The following is a 19,973-nucleotide window of genomic DNA, read 5'->3' as shown; positions in this document are numbered from 1 at the left end:
TTTAACTGCCTTATGTGGGCTACTGCTGGGTTGTTTACTGCATCATAATTTATAGTCTTCTCATGTGTTAATGTCAAGTCTAAATCTCCTGAGGAAACTCTAGCTGTCAAATAAATACCTGAACACTACAAAATCCTTCTAAAATGTAGATATACAAAGTAAAGTAGAAACATCTCAAAATTCCAGCGTACTTAAGATCAGTACTCAAGTAAATGTACTTAATTACATTCTAGTTCTGGAAATAAGTTATATCAACATCAGTCATTCAGAGAAGTCATATCACATATATATATTTAATTAATCAACATAGAAACTCTGTTACATAGAGCTTACCTCACACAGGATTTGTAATAGTAGTGTAGTATGCAACAGAATTTGTATTGATGTCAGCCTATACATACTCCTCTGTATTTCTCTAAGCATACAGTATAATGTAGTAGCCTGAGGGGAATCTCCCTGCCTGACTTACTTACCATAAATTCCTAATGAGGGGAGTGAAGCAGACAATATGTGCATTCATGCATCTACCACCGCTTGCCCCCTGGCTCTCCCAGCTGTGGGTGAAGAAAGCCTTCAGGTGGTGTTCCTCCCAAAAAAACTTTGTGCAGCCTTTGCAATGAGTCTTTCTCAAGAGCTTTCTCACTGTCATCCTACACTACAGATAACATTAAACGAGTCTTTTTCACTACAGACATCCAGAATGATTTGTTTATGCTTCATGTTGGAGGGAAGTGTGTTTGTGTGTTTTCATAAGACTCCACTAGATGGAACTGTTACACAGTTTTACAAATAATCCAAGTAGGTTGCTTTGTCTCACAGTAGAATTTAAGTGATGTGATGATTGATCCATACCTTCAATCAAACATTTAACGGCTGACCGCCAGATTCATTATCAGGATTAAATGAATGCAAATTAAAACTTCATCACTGTACATTTAGGGCAAACCAACAGAAGCTATATGCTTATTTGGTGTTTGTGATTATATATATCTTTAATGTTTAATTTACAAACAAATTGAAAGTGTGTTTTTTTCTAAATATACCCCCTGAATATGTTGGAATGAATCAATATCACCAACAAAAATAGAAGAAAGTGTCTTAAAATGTCACCTAAAAGTCTAATCACTATGGTCAATTTAAAGTAAAAGTAACTGCTAAGAGATATACAGGAAGTTACTGAAGAAATATAAACTCAGAAACTCTTAATATTTGCAAGACTGGTCTTTTTCTTTCACTGCTGTATATAGCACTCTCTTATCTAGGCATATACATGTAAGTCATTTGTGTTGCTTATTCAGCTATAGTTTATTTTATATCATACAGACATGTAACTTGATTAGAGTGATGTATTTGTTACAGAAGTGATCCGCTAATGTAAACTGTGCACAGCGATATTAGAGTCAGCAGGTTTACATTCATCGTCAACACAGACAGATGCAGCCAGTGTGTGTCAGGAAGTGTAGTGATTTCATTTGTCAAAATAAAACACAAAGTTTCGTTGTGCGTGGGTCTAATGCAAAAAAAACACCAAAAAAAACTCAAAATTATCCGCAGCATAATGAGATCATATTTGAGTTTTAACATAAGGAGTGAAAGTATTGCAGGAAATAGATATTTTTAGAATGACATACTATAAAATGATAAAATTCATTGTTAAATTTTGAAACTTGACTTCGGAAGTCGTGTGTTTTATTGCTGGTTAATTGACAGCAGTACGGAGTCGCTGTTTCTGACCAGTGGCAGCGATCAGATAAGAGGTTCAGGCGGACACATTCCTCTGCAGTTTGCTACTGAAGCCACATTTTGGAAGATGGATTGTTCAGAGGAGGTTCAGACTGTACCTGAAGAGCCCAGCGCTCAAATGGAGCTTAAAAAGGGAATGTCGATTTTCATTGATGTAAGTAAAAAAAAAAAAAAAACTCGAATTTAATTTTCACTGTTTGGTATCTGCACTCCTTCTGATTAAGTGCAGAAACTTATTTTATGTAAGACTATATTATCATTTCATTTCATCACCTAGGTAATATTCTATAGCATATAACAGGGGAAAGAAATATCTGAACTATCATTAAAAAAAAATCATTGCATTTGGGTAAAAAAGATACATTTTTTATTCTAAATCTACATTTCAGTGATTTTAATATAATTATTTGTTAGAGGTTTTGAATCACTTGAGTTCATGTGGGTCCCTTTAATGTATGCAGGGTACAGAGGGTTCCCTGCCTTACGAAATTAATTATTTTTGACAAGTCTGACCTTTAATTTGGCTTCTTAGTGTAAGGTTTTCAAAGACCGGCCATCCATTTACATGTCACTGTTCAAAACTAAGTATCCAGTTAATGAAATGCTGGAAGTCTTCTTGTTTGATAAAAGTCAGGCTGTTATTTTTGTTGGGAGCCAAATCTAGTTTAATTATGCAAAACATTATATGACATCTGAATCTAAAAAGTTAAAGTTCTTTTATTAAAAAAAAAAAAAAAAAAAAACTAGGAATCCCCAAACTTGTAGATTTCCCTCAGATGCTGAGGATTTAAAGATTAAAATCCCATGATGTATCAGTGCAGCTAATGATCATCCTCAAGTGCTGCTTCTCTCTCAAGAGCTTTCCCTCCCGTTTCGTGGCTTTGCACCTCGGTATCTGCCACCTAATTATATTCCACCTCATTCCTCTGCTCTTTCATTTAATTGTGATGCCTTAGCCATCAACCTGTTGGCTGCCTTCGGTGTATAAAAGAGACAGGAGACACACAAGAGCCGAGATTTATTAAAGGCGGGAAGTCGTATCCATCACATCAAATGTTTCACTGATGTTCATCTTCTGGCATTGACTGACAGAGAATGAAACCGCAGCTCTTCAGGGATGAGCTGGTCGACAAGAGCATTGCCTCTGTTATTTCTTGACGCCTGGTGGTGCAGGTTTGTCACCATGTGTAGTTTTTTTCTCATTGGTAGTGCCAGACTTCCACTTTATTAACAGATCTAATGGAGGAAAAATACATTCAATTCTTATTCTCAATTGAATTAATGAATTTTACTCATTTCCCAGATTATGGGAGCCAGTTGTAGGTTGGTGCAGGGTTCAAAACAGTGATGGTGTTTGATCTGGTCTCTGGGTTAGGGATTGAACTGACTGCTTATGGAGACTGAAGATGAATGAAAGATGAGCAACAGGTAGAATTGAGACAGAGGGAGAGCAGGTCTGTGTGGGTATTATGCAGCAAAAGGAGTGACAAAGACTGATTAGCAGGATTAATGTGAGAATTATGTAAGTCAGAACACAGGACAGACTGCCAAGAACAAGGAGAGGGTGGGTGTATTTTTTAATTTGTATCTTCACCCTTATGTAGCACGGAGCTGAAGCAATCCTTGGAAGAAAAAATTTCCTAATTTCAAATTTAGATCTTGCACATAAAGGATTATACAGTCAGGTTTAGCCTGTAGTGATGATGTATAAATACGCTCCGAGCCTGTTCACTATTGACAAGCCCAAACATGACAAGAAGAGAAAGTAGGCAATGCTATTTTGAGGTTGGTGGTTTGAGCCTTTTAAAGCTGATGTGGTCATTGCCACTGTGCCTTTCATCTCCTCTGGACTGTGGGATAGCGCTATCAATAATTTAATGCCACACTGCTTTTGAGAGTGTGATCGATGATCCCCACGCACATACACACTTTTATTTTAACTCTGATGATGTGAAACCTCTGTTGACACTACATCTTTTCCCCTCTCTTGTTGCAGATTTTACGGAGAGCTGATAAAAACGGTAAATATCTCAGCACCCAGCTCCTCTCAGACTCACACACACTCTCATCTGTCTTAATTCGACGCCCTCTTTTCCCATGTGTGAAAACAGATGTACTTCCTCAATGAAATTCTGATCATGACTCTCTTTCAGTTTCCATGGAAACAGGAAACTGACCATGCCCACTGAGGCTCAGTGTCAGAGCATTAATGAAGAAGAACGTCAAAAATTTGTACCAGTTAGACACTTTTATCTCGGCAGTCCACAGTTAATGACTTGGAGATGTACAGCTGGAGACTCAGGGCAAATTCTGTGGTTGTGTCTCCTCCTCTATCTTGTGCAGTGTTATCACAGTGTGCGGTGTAAACACACAGAAATGTGTAGTTTATTTGTTGTTGACAAGAGACAGCAGGAGGCTAAGTCCAGGTTTCTGCCCATTCATCCTAAATACTGTCTAAGAAAGCACAAATGCAGAGAATCCAAAAAGAAGTGAAATAACTCTGTGGATCTCCAGCTTCTGTGGCACGCAGGCCGTGCATTTTGATTTATTGAGTCTGATTTATACAGTCAGACTGTTCTGCTTTTCCTCCATTCCAATTTGTAAACATTTTAATAAATCACAGATACTCTCATATGGTTATATCTCATAGAGTTTCTGTTCTGAAAGCACTTTCCTTCATTTTTGAGAAACACGCAGTAGATCTGTGTGCATTAGGCAAAAAAGTGTAGATACATTTAAGTTTCCTTTGCTGGAGGAAAGAGACAAGATGCGCTATCACTTAAAGAACTAGTTCCAAATTTGGGACATATGCTTATTGCTTTGTTGACTAGATGGGAACATCAATACCACACTCATGTCTGTGTCGTAAATATGCTACAGGCAGCAGTTAGTTAGCTTAGCATAGCATAAAAAGTGAAAACAGGAATAACAAAATCTTGAATCTTCAATCCACAAGCAAAGTTATGTTAAACAACTGTATTTCTTAACCAGGAGCAGAGACGTCTTGGAGCCTCCACTGGTTGTCTGGTAACCACTCCCTGACAAGAAATAGTCCAATATATAACTTTATAGATTTGTGAGTTGTACATAGTGTCAACACATGAGTCACAGCATGAGCAGCACATTAGCGCAGCAGCAGATTCAGCCCTCCATCTATGTCTACATGCAGATAGGTACAGGATTAAGTGCAGGTCACCTGTGATTTGAGCTCAACACACTGTAGTCACACACATAAAACGCAAGAAAATAGACTTGACACATAAAAATATGCTGAATTTACCTGAGGATGGAGGACTGAAACACTTCATGCACAATCACGCTGTCAATGGTGTTAGTAGACAGATTTTATTACCTTTAGATGGACGCAGGCTAGCTGTTTACCCCCCGTTTAAGTCTTTGTGCTAAGCAAAGCTAACCAGCTGCTGGCTATAGCTTGATCAATCTTCTCAACTAATTTTTGGCAAGAAAGCAAATAAGTGCATTTCCGACAACAATTAAATACTCCATTAAGTTTCTTTCATAACAGTGCAGTATATTGTCAGTTTTCGGGAAACATACACAGTTTCTATACATTATTTAAATATACTTAATCATCAGCAGCCATGATGTGCAAATACAAGTGTGATATACACTTTAATGCTGCAGTAATGAAATGTTATCTGAAGCTTTTACAGTAATGTTCCTAATTTTTCAAATAGGCAGTTTCCTTCGGTAGGAAAATTAGACCTCTTTTCATGTTTATATAATGAAAACTGGAATCACTCTGTCATTTCCACTCTATCCACTGAACTGCTGTGATTTTAGATGAATAATCTATCTCAGTTTGTATGACTGTATACTGAAATTATCATTTTGTTTAAAGCTAGCATGTGTCATGAAACAGATTTGAGTGTGTGTCGATACAGAGCTTGTTAAGTTTTATCTGACATGTTAACAGACACAACATCTCCTAGTAACATCCTGAACATGTTTCATATAAATGACCAAAAATAGCTGTTCAGAATTCATGATTCACATAGCATGACATGCTTCATTATTCATTAAAAGCCTGTCCCATGCTGTGAGTGATTTGAGGTCTTGTCATGCAGCAACATAAGAAGTCATCCCACATGTTTGTTTTTGGTGTTGTGCGAACAGCGGCACTTATATGACAAGTCTATTCCAAGATTATTCCTGAGCTCGTCGACCGTGAGTCACCATGTGCTCCATTTATGTGTGTGTGTCTCTGTGTGTGTCTTTGTGCATGCTTCAAAAGGGGTTCTTGCTCACATCATGTATAGAGACATGACAGTCACACTGAAAATCACCTGTAGAGCAGGTCAGCAGTGAAAATTTAAAGATCAGCCACCTCACATCACACAAAGAGAAAAACACTAGTGGAGCAAGAACTGTGTGAGAAACATGTCTGACGTTGGTTGTTGTAATTCATGCTCTTTCACTGCTTCAGCCCCTGCATTTTACAACATGCTGCATCGTATGTGGGTTATGTCAATCACACTCAGCCCAGGAGATGCAGTGAAATTCCTGAAATGTTTTTAAACCAGTTTCCTAATGGAACAATGAGGAAGGAAGTTTGTGCTACTGATAAATTTCCAACCTTTTCACTTGCCTGTGATTTATATGAGGAATGTTTTTAGAGAATGGTCACCTCACCTCAGAGGATGTTGCAGTCCTGAGACCTTGTTGACACATTGCATTCGTGCTCCGTTCCCAGACGACGGGAAGCTTTCCTTTGACGAATTCAAAGCCTACTTCTCCGATGGAGTCTTGACAGCTGAGGAGCTGAAGGAGCTCTTCCATACAATCGATACCCATAATACAGAGTAAGTCAATCAGACGCTTTATCTTTTAATTGTGTTATTAAAAAGAGGACACACTTGAGATGTGGGTGATGGAGAAGAGGGAGATGTCAATGAGATGACTCATAAGAACCACAGTGGCCACTTTGTAGTGTGTTTCATTCAATTACATCCAACTTTCTTTCGAACAGCCAGTGAACTCACATGATTCTTGTCCAAAGGATACATCTCAGACAAGGTCCATTACTGATGACATGTTCAGGGCAACATTGTTTGTCACCAGCCCAGGAGGATATGATGTATATAATCATCAGCTCAGTTTTTTGTTGTGTCTGCTATGAAAATGATCTTGACATGTTTTCAAGCCAAGCTGGACACACTCAGCCAGCCACGAAGTTTTAAAAGAAATCCTGGTGGATTGGTTTATCATTGCTTTGCTCAGTGTGCAGAATATGATGTGAAACATCCAGAAGAAAGTGACTAGTCCTATAAAATATTTAGAGGGACTGGGCCACACTCTGATGAGAATTTTCTATTTATTCACAAGCTCAGTATCGTTCAAGCGATGACAAGCAGACGTTACGATGTGAAGAGACGCACTCCAGGCAGAGTGGCTGTGTGTTGTGTCTCTGCAGGACACGGGAGACTCGCGTCAGATTCATCTCTGTGTTTGCCTGTCAACCTGTCACACATTTTCATATCTTATATGTAAGGATTTAAGACAGGCTTGCATCGATATTGCAGCATTGCAACATAATATTATTGTTAAACTGTGTATCTTAGCAGCTTTCACCCGGCTTCCACCTCTGCCCTCTGCTCTCAAACCTTTTGTTGAATTCATTGTCACCTTTACGCAATCCAATACGTGAGCAGTCGAGCCAGAATTACCCTAACAACCATCCTTGACACCATAGAAACCATTTAGTAACACTCTAGCAAACACTCAGAAACCACCCAATGATACATGAAATATCTAAATATATAGAATATTCAACATGCAATGATACAGTTCTGAACACGTGCATACATTCTTACATGTTTGGATTTTATTTACCTTTTTTTCCCTGTTTTTTACTGTAAAGTAGCATGTAACTTTGTTTTTGAAGGATGCTAAATTAATGGTCCAATCCCTTACTACAATCCCTTTTCATGCATGTATCTATTACTTAGCAACTATAGTATTTAATTACTAAACACTATTAATTATATTATACACTACTCATTAATATTCTCCTGATCCAAAGGCTCACAAACTAGATCCATTTGCATCTGATGTGATTGAATGCAAAGTCTCATTAAATCAGTTAAGTTAAGCAAGAGTGAATATCGATTGTGTTCCTCATGCAGCCTTGTTCTGTAGGTGGCCTGTAAGACTCTCTTTGATACTTGTCGACAACCGCATGAAGGAGACAGGCTGATCAATGTCATGGCGGCAGAGCAAACACAGGTCAGGCGAAATAAGTTGAGGTGGTACAGACGTGACTGAAACTAAATGATTACCCTGTTATCCTGAAGAAGCAGTCAGTGGCCAGTTATTTTGCAGGTAAAAAGAAGGCTGTCGTCACGCTCGTGAAAGATGAATGAATGTAGACGAACGTTGTATCCAGTGAAGCCAAACAGGGAGAGTCTTTGAAGCTCTTGTCACCGTGCAGCAGTTTTTGGATGAATGACAGAGGAGGACTTATGCCATGCTAGTTACATTAACATTAACTTCATTTCTGCACTGGATACTCTTACTATTAATGTTTTAAGTACATTTGGTATTAATACTTTTACCTAACCAATCTGAATCCTTCCTCCAACACTGCTTTTATTAATTATTTAATTTCTTATCCTCGTTATTATAGTATTATTTGTGTATTTGACATAGGTCCAAAGCATAATTAGATGAACTTAAATAATTAAATTGTAGATGAAGGATATGAAGCTGCGGTCACACACCAGGACTCCAGCATGTGCAAAATTAATTGAATTATTTATATTTCTGTTTAACTAAACCCTGAGAGAGGGATACATTTGGACTCTGCTATAATGTTTCATGTTTCTAATAGTCTTTGCAGTATGTCTGTATTCAGAGTTTCACTTGTGTGGTCCATTAGTAAACAAAGTACCTTAAAATGTCAAAACAGCCGAGTTTCCAGCAACACAAGTTCTAGCTTTTTAGTCTATTGCTCAATTTTAGTGTCTAACCTCTGCTTTACCTCCTCTGTTCTTGTCTGCCCTCTGAGGCTCTAAGTGTTTTCTCCTGTTCGGACCAATTGATTTCTGCAGCACTTTCTCCCCTTGTGAACGACAGCTACAGCTTGTGTGGAATGGAGTTAAAACAAGCGCTATTCCCCAGCCTCACTCACTGTACGAGGATGTCTCCTTTCTGTCTCTTGAAGCCATCTGCACAGAGGATACGGTGGCTGATTGTCCATTTTGTCACCTTCACCCTTCTTTCTTTCACTCGTTTCTTTCTCTGTGTGTCTGTCTCCTTTTCAGACGCATACACACTCAGACATTCCCTGTCACGCACTCATGCATGGACATTCATCAAAAACAGACAAAATTTCTCAAGGGTCTCTGTTGAGGAATTCGTCGTCGGGTCTCGAGTGCTCACCTCTGCAGGCAAAAAATGCAGCAAAATTATTCAATTATTCATGACCTGTTTTACTTTGCTCCCATTTGTCACAACACACTGATTCACCAAATCAACGTCTGCCTGTGGAAAAGTTGTGCAGTGATGAAAGATTACTCTGTCACCTCCTTTAACCTTAAAAATGTCTGTTTTTTAAAGCAAGGCTTTGTATCTTAATATCTCTCATTTTTTTGTCTTTCAGTAACGTGGACACCGATGAACTCTGTGGTAAGTTGAGTCTTCATCTAAATCAACACAACTTTGATTTTTAGCAATAAGAAGCCGTGTTGTTCTACTTGCTTTATCTTGCTTTACCTCACAGTCAGGAGCACCATAGACTCAAATGCTATTTGACATTTTCCCAGCATAAGGAAAGAACCATGTTAGACCCCTACAGGCTGTGTGACTGAGGTGTCACACCAGTGCTGTGTCAACAAAACACCTAAAGCCCTGTCCTAGTTTAACTCACAAAATGTTTCCTTTTTTTTTGGTCATTCTTCTGTGAAGAGTATTTCTCCCAGCACCTCGGTGAATATGAGAATGTTCTCGCTGCCTTAGAAGACCTGAATATGTCCATACTGAAGGCGATGGACAAAACAAAGAAGGTAAGATCTAATGAGGCAACTAATCTTTAAGTTCTTCTTTCTTTCTTTCTCTGTCACCATTTTTAAGACTTAGTTAGCAGTGTGTGTATTGTGTGTTTGATTCGACTGAGTTATGATTCTGAAAGCAAGCAAACTCTGTCAACTGTGTCTTCAAATTAAGATGTTGTATCTGTTCACAGTGCATTATCTGTGTATTCACATCCATCCCCGTGACACATTCATAACGCACACCCACACCTCCACGCGGCGAGCATCATACTGACAGCTCATGCCGCGCACTTAATAATAATAATAAGAGATGTTTGATTTACTCACAGTGTGGCCTGAACTTCACGCTGCAAATCTCTCCCAGCATGCTCCTGTGCCGTCCAGCTGGCTTCCTCAGATCTCCCATTAGTCAGATTTCCATTTCAGAGCCAAAAAGGACGAGCCAGGGCTCACTCATGCTACTAATTAACCCCCAGAACAAAACATGTTATGATTATTTTTGGACTTGTAGCCAACATTGATGAGGAATTAAATGGGCTGTGGCTGCGTTACCGAACAAGTGCTGCTTTTGATCGTTCTCCTGGAAAATGCTTTATATCCTCTTGTAGAGCTGTGGCTAAAGCTGTGTACCTTTTAGGTAGGGAGAGAAGGCAAACAGACAGAGATGGAGGTAAAACATCAGAGACGACAGAAGAAAAAAGGAGGACTGAGGGGACAAATAATGAAGAGAAATGGGAGAAGAATGCAGCGATGAGGATCAGAGGTGGCTTATTAGATCGGCAGGGAGAGCTTATTTTGTCTTCCTACCACTCTCTCAGTAGTGTCTCATCTGACACATATGACACATGCTGCGAGGCTCAGATCAGCCCTCAGATCTGCACTGAAACTGACACGTCTCACTGTGGATCCTTCAGAAACCATGCGTGGGAGTAAAACCATTAATTTGTAGTTTTTAATTAGCACAGAAATGGGTTACACATGTCCACACTGTACTTCAACACCTAAAAACAGCGGTGACAGTGGTAAGTGGTAATATGTAATTGAACAGAAAAAAGACAGTAGCGAGGCGAAAGTTTAAGGAAACGGTGTCAGATAATGCATCATTTCAGGAGGTACATACAGACAACACTCCAAGCAACAAGTATTTTTCTTGAAACTGATTTCAACAAGGTTGTACCTTCAGGAGCACAGCAGTGAATTGCATGTGCCCTGATATTCAGCCTCCACTCCTGCAAAAGGAACCACACAGATATTTTTGCAGTCCCTCTGCAATCTCTCATAGACCTCAACGAGCGCCGAGCCATGATGAGGTGTGAAAATCAAATTGCACCTCAAATCATTTTCTTTTCTCCATGAGGAGAGTTGAGATCGGGAAGTGAGACAGCAGGAGAGAGGAGAGAAACAGCAGAGGCAGCGTGGACATGTATTTTAAGTTCTTTCTGAAGTCAGGAAGGTCTGAAGGTCTTTCTGCTCCTTCACAGACATAAAGTACAAAATATATATTTGAGCTCAAATGAAAACAAATTGTTCTGCCCAAACTGAGCAGAAATGAGGAGTTATTGACCAAAACAATAACTTTTAAATCAAATTACTCCACAAGAGAGAGAGAGAGGATTTCACACTGCAGATGTCTCCCCAGGAGCCTTTTGAAAGTGTTTACTCCTTTTAAAGCCTAATTCAGTTTTTTTTCTCTTACAAAGCATGTGTGATGCCACAAAAGATTTCTGTGATCCCAAAATGAGTCATAGCACAAGAAAAGAGAGAAAAGAAGAGATTTATGGTGCGCTGCATTTCTCTTTCTGTTATCAAGTATCAGCTGAGCAAGGATGCTGCATTAGTCACAGACTAAAGCTCAGTCGTCTCTGTTGAACTGTATATGTATTTGAGTGGGTGGTCTCTGGCTGTGGATTTGTGTGAGGGGGCTGGCTGTATGTACGTGTGTTTTTGAGGTGGTTCTGTCTTTCTTTTTTTTTTGTTGTTGTTTTTTTTGTTTTGGAAGGTTGTTAGCATGTTGCATGAGCTAATTTGTGTCTATGTGTGTGGTCGTGTGTGCACGCATCAAACATCCATGCACATGTGCGGGGGAAGCTGGAACAAGATTGTGCCTCCAAATCAGAGCCAGGCACGTGTACGTATCTGCTCGACTACACTTGAGGTTTCATTTGGCAAAGATATTCATGCCAAAGCTATTTACAGGTTTCCCCACACATAGCCTCTTTTAGTTTTGACTCCAAATCAGGTGTTTCTCACCTGCAGATGGAGGAAGTTGACTGAGTACTCACACTTCACAGTTGATGTAGAATTAGGGCACAACATTTTTGAATTATGCCAAAGATTTTAATTCAGGAAAATAGAATTAATCAATAACAGTAAGCAAGTTAAGACTTAGTTTAGTGTGGAGATTTACACATGCTACATTACACCAACCAGTCGCTCTGTTTACATACAGATCAGTTTTGTTACTAAACATATTCACCCAGTAACTTTCAGGTGTGACTGTGGTGTAGCTAACTGAACCAACTGACAAAATATTAGCTTGCTAATGTTTGACCAGTTTAAAACAAATATATATAGTCGGTACCTCTGACCTGACACACAAAATGCTGTTTATTAATGATATAAACTAGAAAATGTTGAAATTATATTACAGCTACCTCGCTATGAATTGTTATACTATGCTAAATATTTGACTGAATGAGCAAATACCACCAGTTAGCATAAACAGACCATATGAAAATTACATTTCATGTGACACACATTTATCCATTAATAAATAAAGTCATACCTACATTTACTGGTGTTTGTTCATTTGTTTGTTGCCGTAAAACTACAATTTTTGGAAATGACTTTTGAAAATTCTTTCCTGTTTACACATCCAGTAGTTACGTAGCATTTATTAGCATGTGTTTGAAGTCGTGTTGCCATCTGGTGAATGCAAGTCCAATATTCACCCTCTCTTTTCTCTGGTTATGGTCTCTACCAACACCTGAGGGAAATATCTGGCTCTGTTGTTGTCAAATGCTTCGCTACGTTCAACAGCTAGTCGCTAACCATGTCTGTCTGCCGTTTGGTGTTGACCAGGTAGTGTTCAGCAGGTATTTTTCCCAACACAGCTGCTGCTGTGGCAAAAACTGACCCAATTAGAACAGTGAAAGGGGACCACAGCTGTGAAGTTATGGGCTAGACACTCACTAATAAACTCTATAAAGCTGAGGGAGCTGCATATATAGGTGATATTTCTCTGTAAGTTCATTACTACAAGCGACCCCTTTCACATTTTCACATTGTTTCCACATTGTCATTTGATATATTGTTACTATGGAAAAATTGATTCTAGTAGCTTTAGTTTTAATGGTGCAGTCTGTCTCAGTAAATCGACGTTTGAAACTAACCTGCAATTTCTAAGAATTTAGGAAAGATTTTTCTTGAAAAATGAATTTACGAATAGCTGGTGCCAACCAGGTTCCTGCCAAATCACCTGAGGGTGGTTTGTCTCATTTTTGGCATTTTTCGATTACGATTTGCAATCAGGATTTAAAAAATACTGCGGTAAAATCATCAGGCAAAGGTAAAGTGAGGCGTGATTGGGGAGCAGAATGGGAGAGAGCGGTGGAGAGCGTATAGCTACAGTCCTGACTAAAAGGCTTAAATAGTGTGATCTGAGCAGCAGTGTGAGGTCAGAGGCTGAGGTAGAAAAATGCAGAAAACTGCAAGGCACCATGTCCAGCAAAGCACTCATTTGACCTTTGGTACGACTGAAAATAAAAGGTGAACGGAAAGAAGAATCAGGCAGACCTTAACCAGTTTAAAATGGCTGTAGACTTTTGAGGTAGAGACACACACACACACACAAAGGAACAGATCACAGGAGGTAATCCATGCTCAGATGGTAGACAGGAGACTGACCTTTACCAGTTTTGTCGTGACTCACTCTCACAGAGTGAATGTGTGCGCATGTGCAAATGTGTGTGTGCAGGCACAATGTCAGAGGATCAAACAAACACTTCAACCCATAACAATTCTGTGTTTTTAAAATGCAGCACTGCAAAAACCAGAGTTTAGGTTGTGTCTCACATTTTGAGATAGGCTTTTCAATCTTTGGTCAGATACATTGGTGAGAGGACCGGTGGGAAAAGCCAGAGACTAATGATCTGTTTGGTATTCTAGAGAAGCTGCTGAGAGTTCAGCTCTCTCATGGGAAGACACCCGTTCAACATACTGTAATTAGGGGTGTGTGTGTGTACGTGTGTGTGCACTACATGCAGCTCTTAAAATCTAACCATCTTCATTGTACTTTTGAAAATGTAGTAATCACCAACAGACAAAAACACTGTGACATATTTCCCTTCTCTCTTTCTATCACACATACACACACACACACACACACACACACACATTCCTATTCATGCATTAGTCATTGATCTAACTTGCATTAGCGTTTCCCCATCAAACCTCTCATTGTTAGTCGGGTGCACAAACAGCTGAAATCTGTAGGAGCAGGTGCAAGGTGCAACCAACAAACTCTGTTGTGCCGAGCATCACTCACTTCCCTTTGATTAGATCCAAAACAACAGCCAGCCATCCTGCTCTGCACCAGGCATAGTAAATGACACCTCTCCAGAATGCCATTCACTATGATTGTTTATTGTTTTGTTTTTTTTCCATCAGCTTCCTGAACAAAAAATAAATGTATCCTTCGCTCACAAAATGACAAATATTGCTCTGCATGGAGGAAGTTATTTCTTAATGTGATTTTGATTGAAGGTGCAAATGATTGTTTCACATATTTGATGTTATTTTTTAAAATACATTTTAACATAATAGAAAATGTAAATACAACATCCACCACACCACCACCAACTGTATTAATCAATATTTTGTAGTAACAATGGACTGAACAATTACTTATAACTGGAGGGTGATGGTTGTAGTGAACCCACAGTGACTTACCCACCCACTAGCAGTAGCTCTCAGGTCTACGTTGCATTTTAGCGTCTTTCAGGTCCTTGTTTTGGTTTGGTCTGATGCACAGACACAGATCTCCAATTCATTAATGGCTTGAATGAATGAATGAGTTGTAAGTTTGTCTAAAGTAAAATCTGTAAATTGCCCAGAAACTCACTCGTCCTCCCAGTTTTTCCAGCTTAAACGCATTCAAAACTCTCTGTCCTACATGAATGTCTATGCTCTGTTGAAAAGATTTAACTTGTATTGTCCTGAAGTCAGCTGGCAGATTGCTAGCATCAGATCTGACATGCTCATCTTCCTCCTCTTCCTCTCCCCTCCTGAAGCAGTCTTACATAATCTTTTCAAAATGACTGATCTTGTAGGCGTCTTTTAATTAGCAGGGAAGGTCTGGACGTTGAGTGACTCGTGGCTGGATGTGAAACTTGTCACAGCTCCCCCCCGTCCCCACCCTCCCCTCCTTTATCGTTCATCCTACTCATAATTCCTCCTCCTCGTCTCGATCGACAGGATTATCAGGAATCCACCCACCTGGAGCAGTTTGTGACCCGCTTCCTGCTGAAGGAGACAACCAATCAGCTTCATTCGCTTCAAAGCTCGCTCGAATGCGCCATGGAAACCACAGCCGAGCAGACTCGCCAGGAGAAGTAAGGGCAAAGACCTCTGAGGTCCCTCATACACACAATTAGTCTTTAAAATATAGACAAAGTGTATTGTACAATGGCACCCATAATTACAGTTCTTGCAGTCAGTCTAATAATTTTGTCCAAACAGCACACTCTAATTTACATCTCACATTTTAGACTTAAATGAAGCTTTTATCCAAGGTGCCATGCAACAACAGTTTCTTACCCTGTATTTGTTAAGACCCTGTAATCCAGCAGATATCTATAATCCTTTATTTGTCTGATCACTATGCAGATCCTCATCCTATGGGGAAATATAGGCAAACGGAGGAGGCAAATTAAAAAGGGATTGAGATAAATGAAATATGGAGGGTAGCACACCTGAACACAGGGGAGATGCTGCTGCTTCTTATGTGTCAAAACAAAACAGACAAGGTGGAGGTAAATGTCTGCCATTGATGAGTTACTTCAGTCTGGTAATCAACTTTGTGTTTAACTAGGCTATACTAATGTGTCTGTATTAAGTGTTAGCATGATAGTTTGACAATTAGAGTATGACCTTAAAGGGGTTATGATGAAATTATTATCATGTTAATTTATGAACTGACTGATAATGAACATTGACCCGCTGGCTTTCTGTGTGTGGGAAGAGTGGACCATTGATTTTTATCAATGGACCATTGAGGGACAGGGGGCTCTTTGTGTGTGCGTGTGTGTGTATGGGTGGGTGGGTGTATGCAGTATTGGATCAGTCTGGGTCTGCATTCAGAAGTCAGGCATGCCCCTGGTGTGCTCGGTTCATTAGTGATGATGACTCACCAGTGTACAAGTGCACAAAATATTCATGTACAGTTTTTTTTTTCTTTCTGTGTGTGTGTGTGTGTGTGTGTGTGTGTGTGTGTGTGTGTGTTCATGGGGTATTTAAAGAATGGGTGATGACGCATGGTCCTCCTGCATCCCATCACCTGTCTGAGTTCTCACTTGAGCTGCAGCTTCAGCAGCTTAGCAGTGATTTTACGACTCTGGATACAAGAGAAATAAACTTTGCTAATGGTCCATTGTCACCATGTCGCCCTGTTTGAAAGCAATAAATGAGTTTTAATTTCCAGCCAAAATTAAAATCCAGATTGGCATTTTCAAACAAACAGCTTGTGTCCAATGGTGCAACAGTGTCAGAAATAGAGGTGTACGAACAAATCGTTATCTACAAATCTTCAAAGTGTTTTACCAATAGGTCCACTGTCAGCTCAGCTTTCATTCACAGTACATTATCATCTCATTAAAAGAATGTTAAAAGACACAAACAACTGTAATTTGATACTTACATACTAATCTGTTGAGCTGTTAACCTTATAATCAGTGCTTGTCTTGGCTGGTTCTATACTGAACTGATTGTAGCTTGGACTAGCAACAGACTGTACACACTACTGAACAGTATGACCAGTGATGCATTCACTTGCTGTCGTGCATATTGAAATCTTTTTGAACTGTGATGCAATAAGCTTAGGAAAAAAGTGAACAAACTACATTGTCAGCAACTACAAAGCTTTGAACTGAACTGAACTCACTGGACACAAACTAGTTCATACATTCTCTCAGAGAACTACAAACATTGTCGGACACTAACTTAACTCCCCGGTACTCCTGAACAGTGTGGGTGTGCACTACACTGCAACACCTAACTTTTAAAATTCTGTTTTCATTTGGGTGGAGGCCTGAAGTGGAGAGAAAAAGATATGTTCACAAATTTACCCAACGCAGTATGCTCATACTCTTGAGCACAGTTTCACCGTCCAATGAGAAGTGAGATTTGTTTGAAGCATACTGAACCCTTAAATTTCTGAAACAGACAATTTGACAAGCAGTGATTAGCCAGGTGTGTGGAGGTGGGAAAGTGGGCAAGATTTTAACTTTGCCTGCTTTTTTCATTCCCTCTTCCATCACTTGGAGGAAGAAAGTGCAACCTAGTTCATCTGAAAAACTATGGAGCTTTGTCCTCTTTTGGGAGATCATTGAAACTTATTGCAAATAGTTCTTTTCAGGCATACTCCTGCCTTTAGTATCACTGTCTCTGCCTTTGTTTGTCTACATTATGTCCACAACATTTATCAAATGTAATTCAGCATTTATCAAATGTAACTCTTTTGCAGCATTTCACAACAAGCCTTCCAGGAATAGTTGTTTTTTATTTGACATGTTTTTCCATGAGTGAAGTTTAAAATGATCCCTGCAGGATGTTTTGTGCTCTCCATCGTGTCCCTTTTCTCCCCATGACCATGTTTGCACTTATTCTCAGAGGCAGAAAATGATGAGCTTAGACGAGCAACATTTGAGTCAAAGCGACCTTCACAAATACCCTTCCTCCTATCCTTTTCTCGCCTCCTCTAAATGTCTCTTTCTCTTCGTTTCTTTCTCACGTTATTTCAAAGTGTTACTGCCCCTCGCTCCCAGAGCAGCTTTTTCTCCCCCAGCATCCTTCTCTTGAGAAAGTCTCCCGTGCACCTGAAAGCAATCACTCTGTTCTTCCAAACATCTAGAGGATATGGCTGTCTCTCTGGTGGCTTTAAATAGGCTTCTGTGGTCAGGTATATTTGTGTGAAGGGGCGTACAGTATGATAGAGACCTTTAATGTGTGAAGCATTTCTAAGTTTGTTGATCAGTGATACTGGCTCAGTAATTACCTCTCCAGAAACAGAAACGTACTGGATCTTGTTCGCCCTATGCTAATTTTGGCCATGCAGCTTTCTCTCTTAACCTCCCCCTTTTCCTCCCTCTAAGTTGACATAAAAGCTGTGGGTGAGCATGACAATGGAAAGCCTGCAGATCTTTGCTCTATTACTGATCTCAAACTACTTTAGCAATTAAAGTTGCTACGGAGCTGAGAACATGACTCACCGACAAACCAAGAGGGATCTGCCACCGGTCCCTCCTCCTCCTCCATACATTAAGGATATAGACATGTATGGCTGTAGCTGGAGGAGTAATTACCCTCCAGCTATGAGTATTTAAAATCTGTCATGGAGTCACATGATTCAACCAAACTCTACTGAACAAAAGAGGATCATTCTGAATGAGCTGGATGGGATGTCAGTATTTCAGAAAAAGCACAGTTGCAGATCTTCAAATTATGTTTGCAATATAGTACATATCAGATATATTATATGGTTAAAGCTAAAAAGCTAAGTGTTGGATATAAAGTAATGAATTAAAGCAATAATTCAAAATTTCAGGAAATATGCTTTGTTGCATTAGATGGTGCTGGTAGGTGGATTTTATTACATTTGGACAGAGTAATTATCATCCAATGAACTGCCTTTACTTAAAAAATGTTAATATAAAAAGAAAAGAGCCTTTGGTCCACAAAAAATAATGATCACAGACTCTCTCACACATGCACATATATATAACACACACACCCCTGCAGACACCCTGAGGTCTCCTCAAAATATAGGTCCGAACAACCTGACAGCAGTAAGACAAATCTTAGGTGATGTCACCCTGCGGCTGCATGTACCTTGTCACTGGCTTTAACTTCACTCTCAGACCAACACAACATTCAAATGTAATGAAAGCCAAGGCAAATTTAGGCTTGCTAAATTTACTCTCAGCTAAGGCGTATATTCATGAGACTGCAGGCTTCAGTCACTGAGTGCCAGTTTAAATAGTAAAATAAATAAATAAAATAATAAATGTCAAGTCCTGCAACATTTTTGGTACAAAGAGTACACACAAATGGCACTTGAATGACAAAGTCACATTTTCTGTTTATTTTTGAGAGTCAGATAATAGTTGAGACCATAGTGGTTCTGTTAAATGGTGAGTGCAGCACACCATATAAACTGTAGAACAAAAGTTCAGTTTGAGTCAGTGTGAGTTTAAGAGGGTTTTATTATGCAGTCATGCAGTGTGTGTTCACAGTTACAACCATTTTAAAAGGAAATATGCTAAAATATGGTGATGTCAGAAAAATGATTGTCCTGTTTCAACTCCAGACAGGGCCCGCTGAAGCCCGAGGTGCTGTCCATCCAGTGGTCAGGTCGTCGGTCCAATCGGAGGCTTCAGAGGAACAGCAGCCTATCTCCCAACAACCCGCTCCTCAGTCTCGTCAATTCAGGTGACTTTATATGCCCTGCTGTCTAATGCTGAACTGTTTATGTATTATGGGTATGTGTTGTTGTTTGACTAGAGTCGGTGTGTCTCCACAGGCCAGAGAGCAGAGCACAGGAGTTGGGTGGAGGGGGTTGTGTAGGTGTGAGAGAGAAAGTGACGTGAGAGAGAGAGAGAGCTTGAAGAGGAGGGTTGGGTCCTCTGTATATGGATTTCAAAGCCACTGAATACTTGGGTGAAGGTTAGAGTCTAAAGGGAGTCTGTTCAAAGAGATTAAACCACGTTTGTTGATGACTGAAGTGTTTACTATTTCAAATACAAGTACACATATTGTTATTATACAGGCTTCTGGGGCTGCACACTGCCTCTTGTTCATATCAGACAAAGGCACTCTGGAACATGCAAAAGGAAATAAAAATAAACATAACAGTTTGACACCTGATCAGTTATCCAGAGACTGATCATGGATGTCATAAGGTGATGTGTGGTAGTCTTATTGGAGATTCTCAGATAATGTTGT

The 19,973-nt window shown here is 39.6% G+C and overlaps 1 protein-coding gene across 1 annotated transcript in view; it reads left to right on the top strand.

The window, feature by feature from the left end:
• Positions 1-1,711: 1,711 nt before the first annotated feature.
• necab1 (N-terminal EF-hand calcium binding protein 1) overlaps positions 1,712-19,973 on the top strand; it is a 29,535-nt gene continuing 11,273 nt past the window's right edge. The window contains exons 1-7 of the mRNA XM_018698100.2: positions 1,712-1,897; positions 3,740-3,764; positions 6,458-6,566; positions 9,365-9,390; positions 9,670-9,767; positions 15,231-15,367; positions 19,339-19,460. Of these exons, the coding sequence (XP_018553616.1) occupies positions 1,811-1,897; positions 3,740-3,764; positions 6,458-6,566; positions 9,365-9,390; positions 9,670-9,767; positions 15,231-15,367; positions 19,339-19,460 (604 nt within the window). The 5' untranslated portion in view covers positions 1,712-1,810. The remainder of the gene's footprint in view (positions 1,898-3,739; positions 3,765-6,457; positions 6,567-9,364; positions 9,391-9,669; positions 9,768-15,230; positions 15,368-19,338; positions 19,461-19,973) is intronic.

The sequence above is a fragment of the Lates calcarifer genome, linkage group LG3 (genome assembly GCF_001640805.2).
Source record: "Lates calcarifer isolate ASB-BC8 linkage group LG3, TLL_Latcal_v3, whole genome shotgun sequence".
Classification (NCBI taxonomy): domain Eukaryota; kingdom Metazoa; phylum Chordata; class Actinopteri; family Centropomidae; genus Lates; species Lates calcarifer.
The sequence above is the reverse complement of the archived record's forward strand: the minus strand, read 5'-3'. Positions and strand labels throughout refer to the sequence as shown.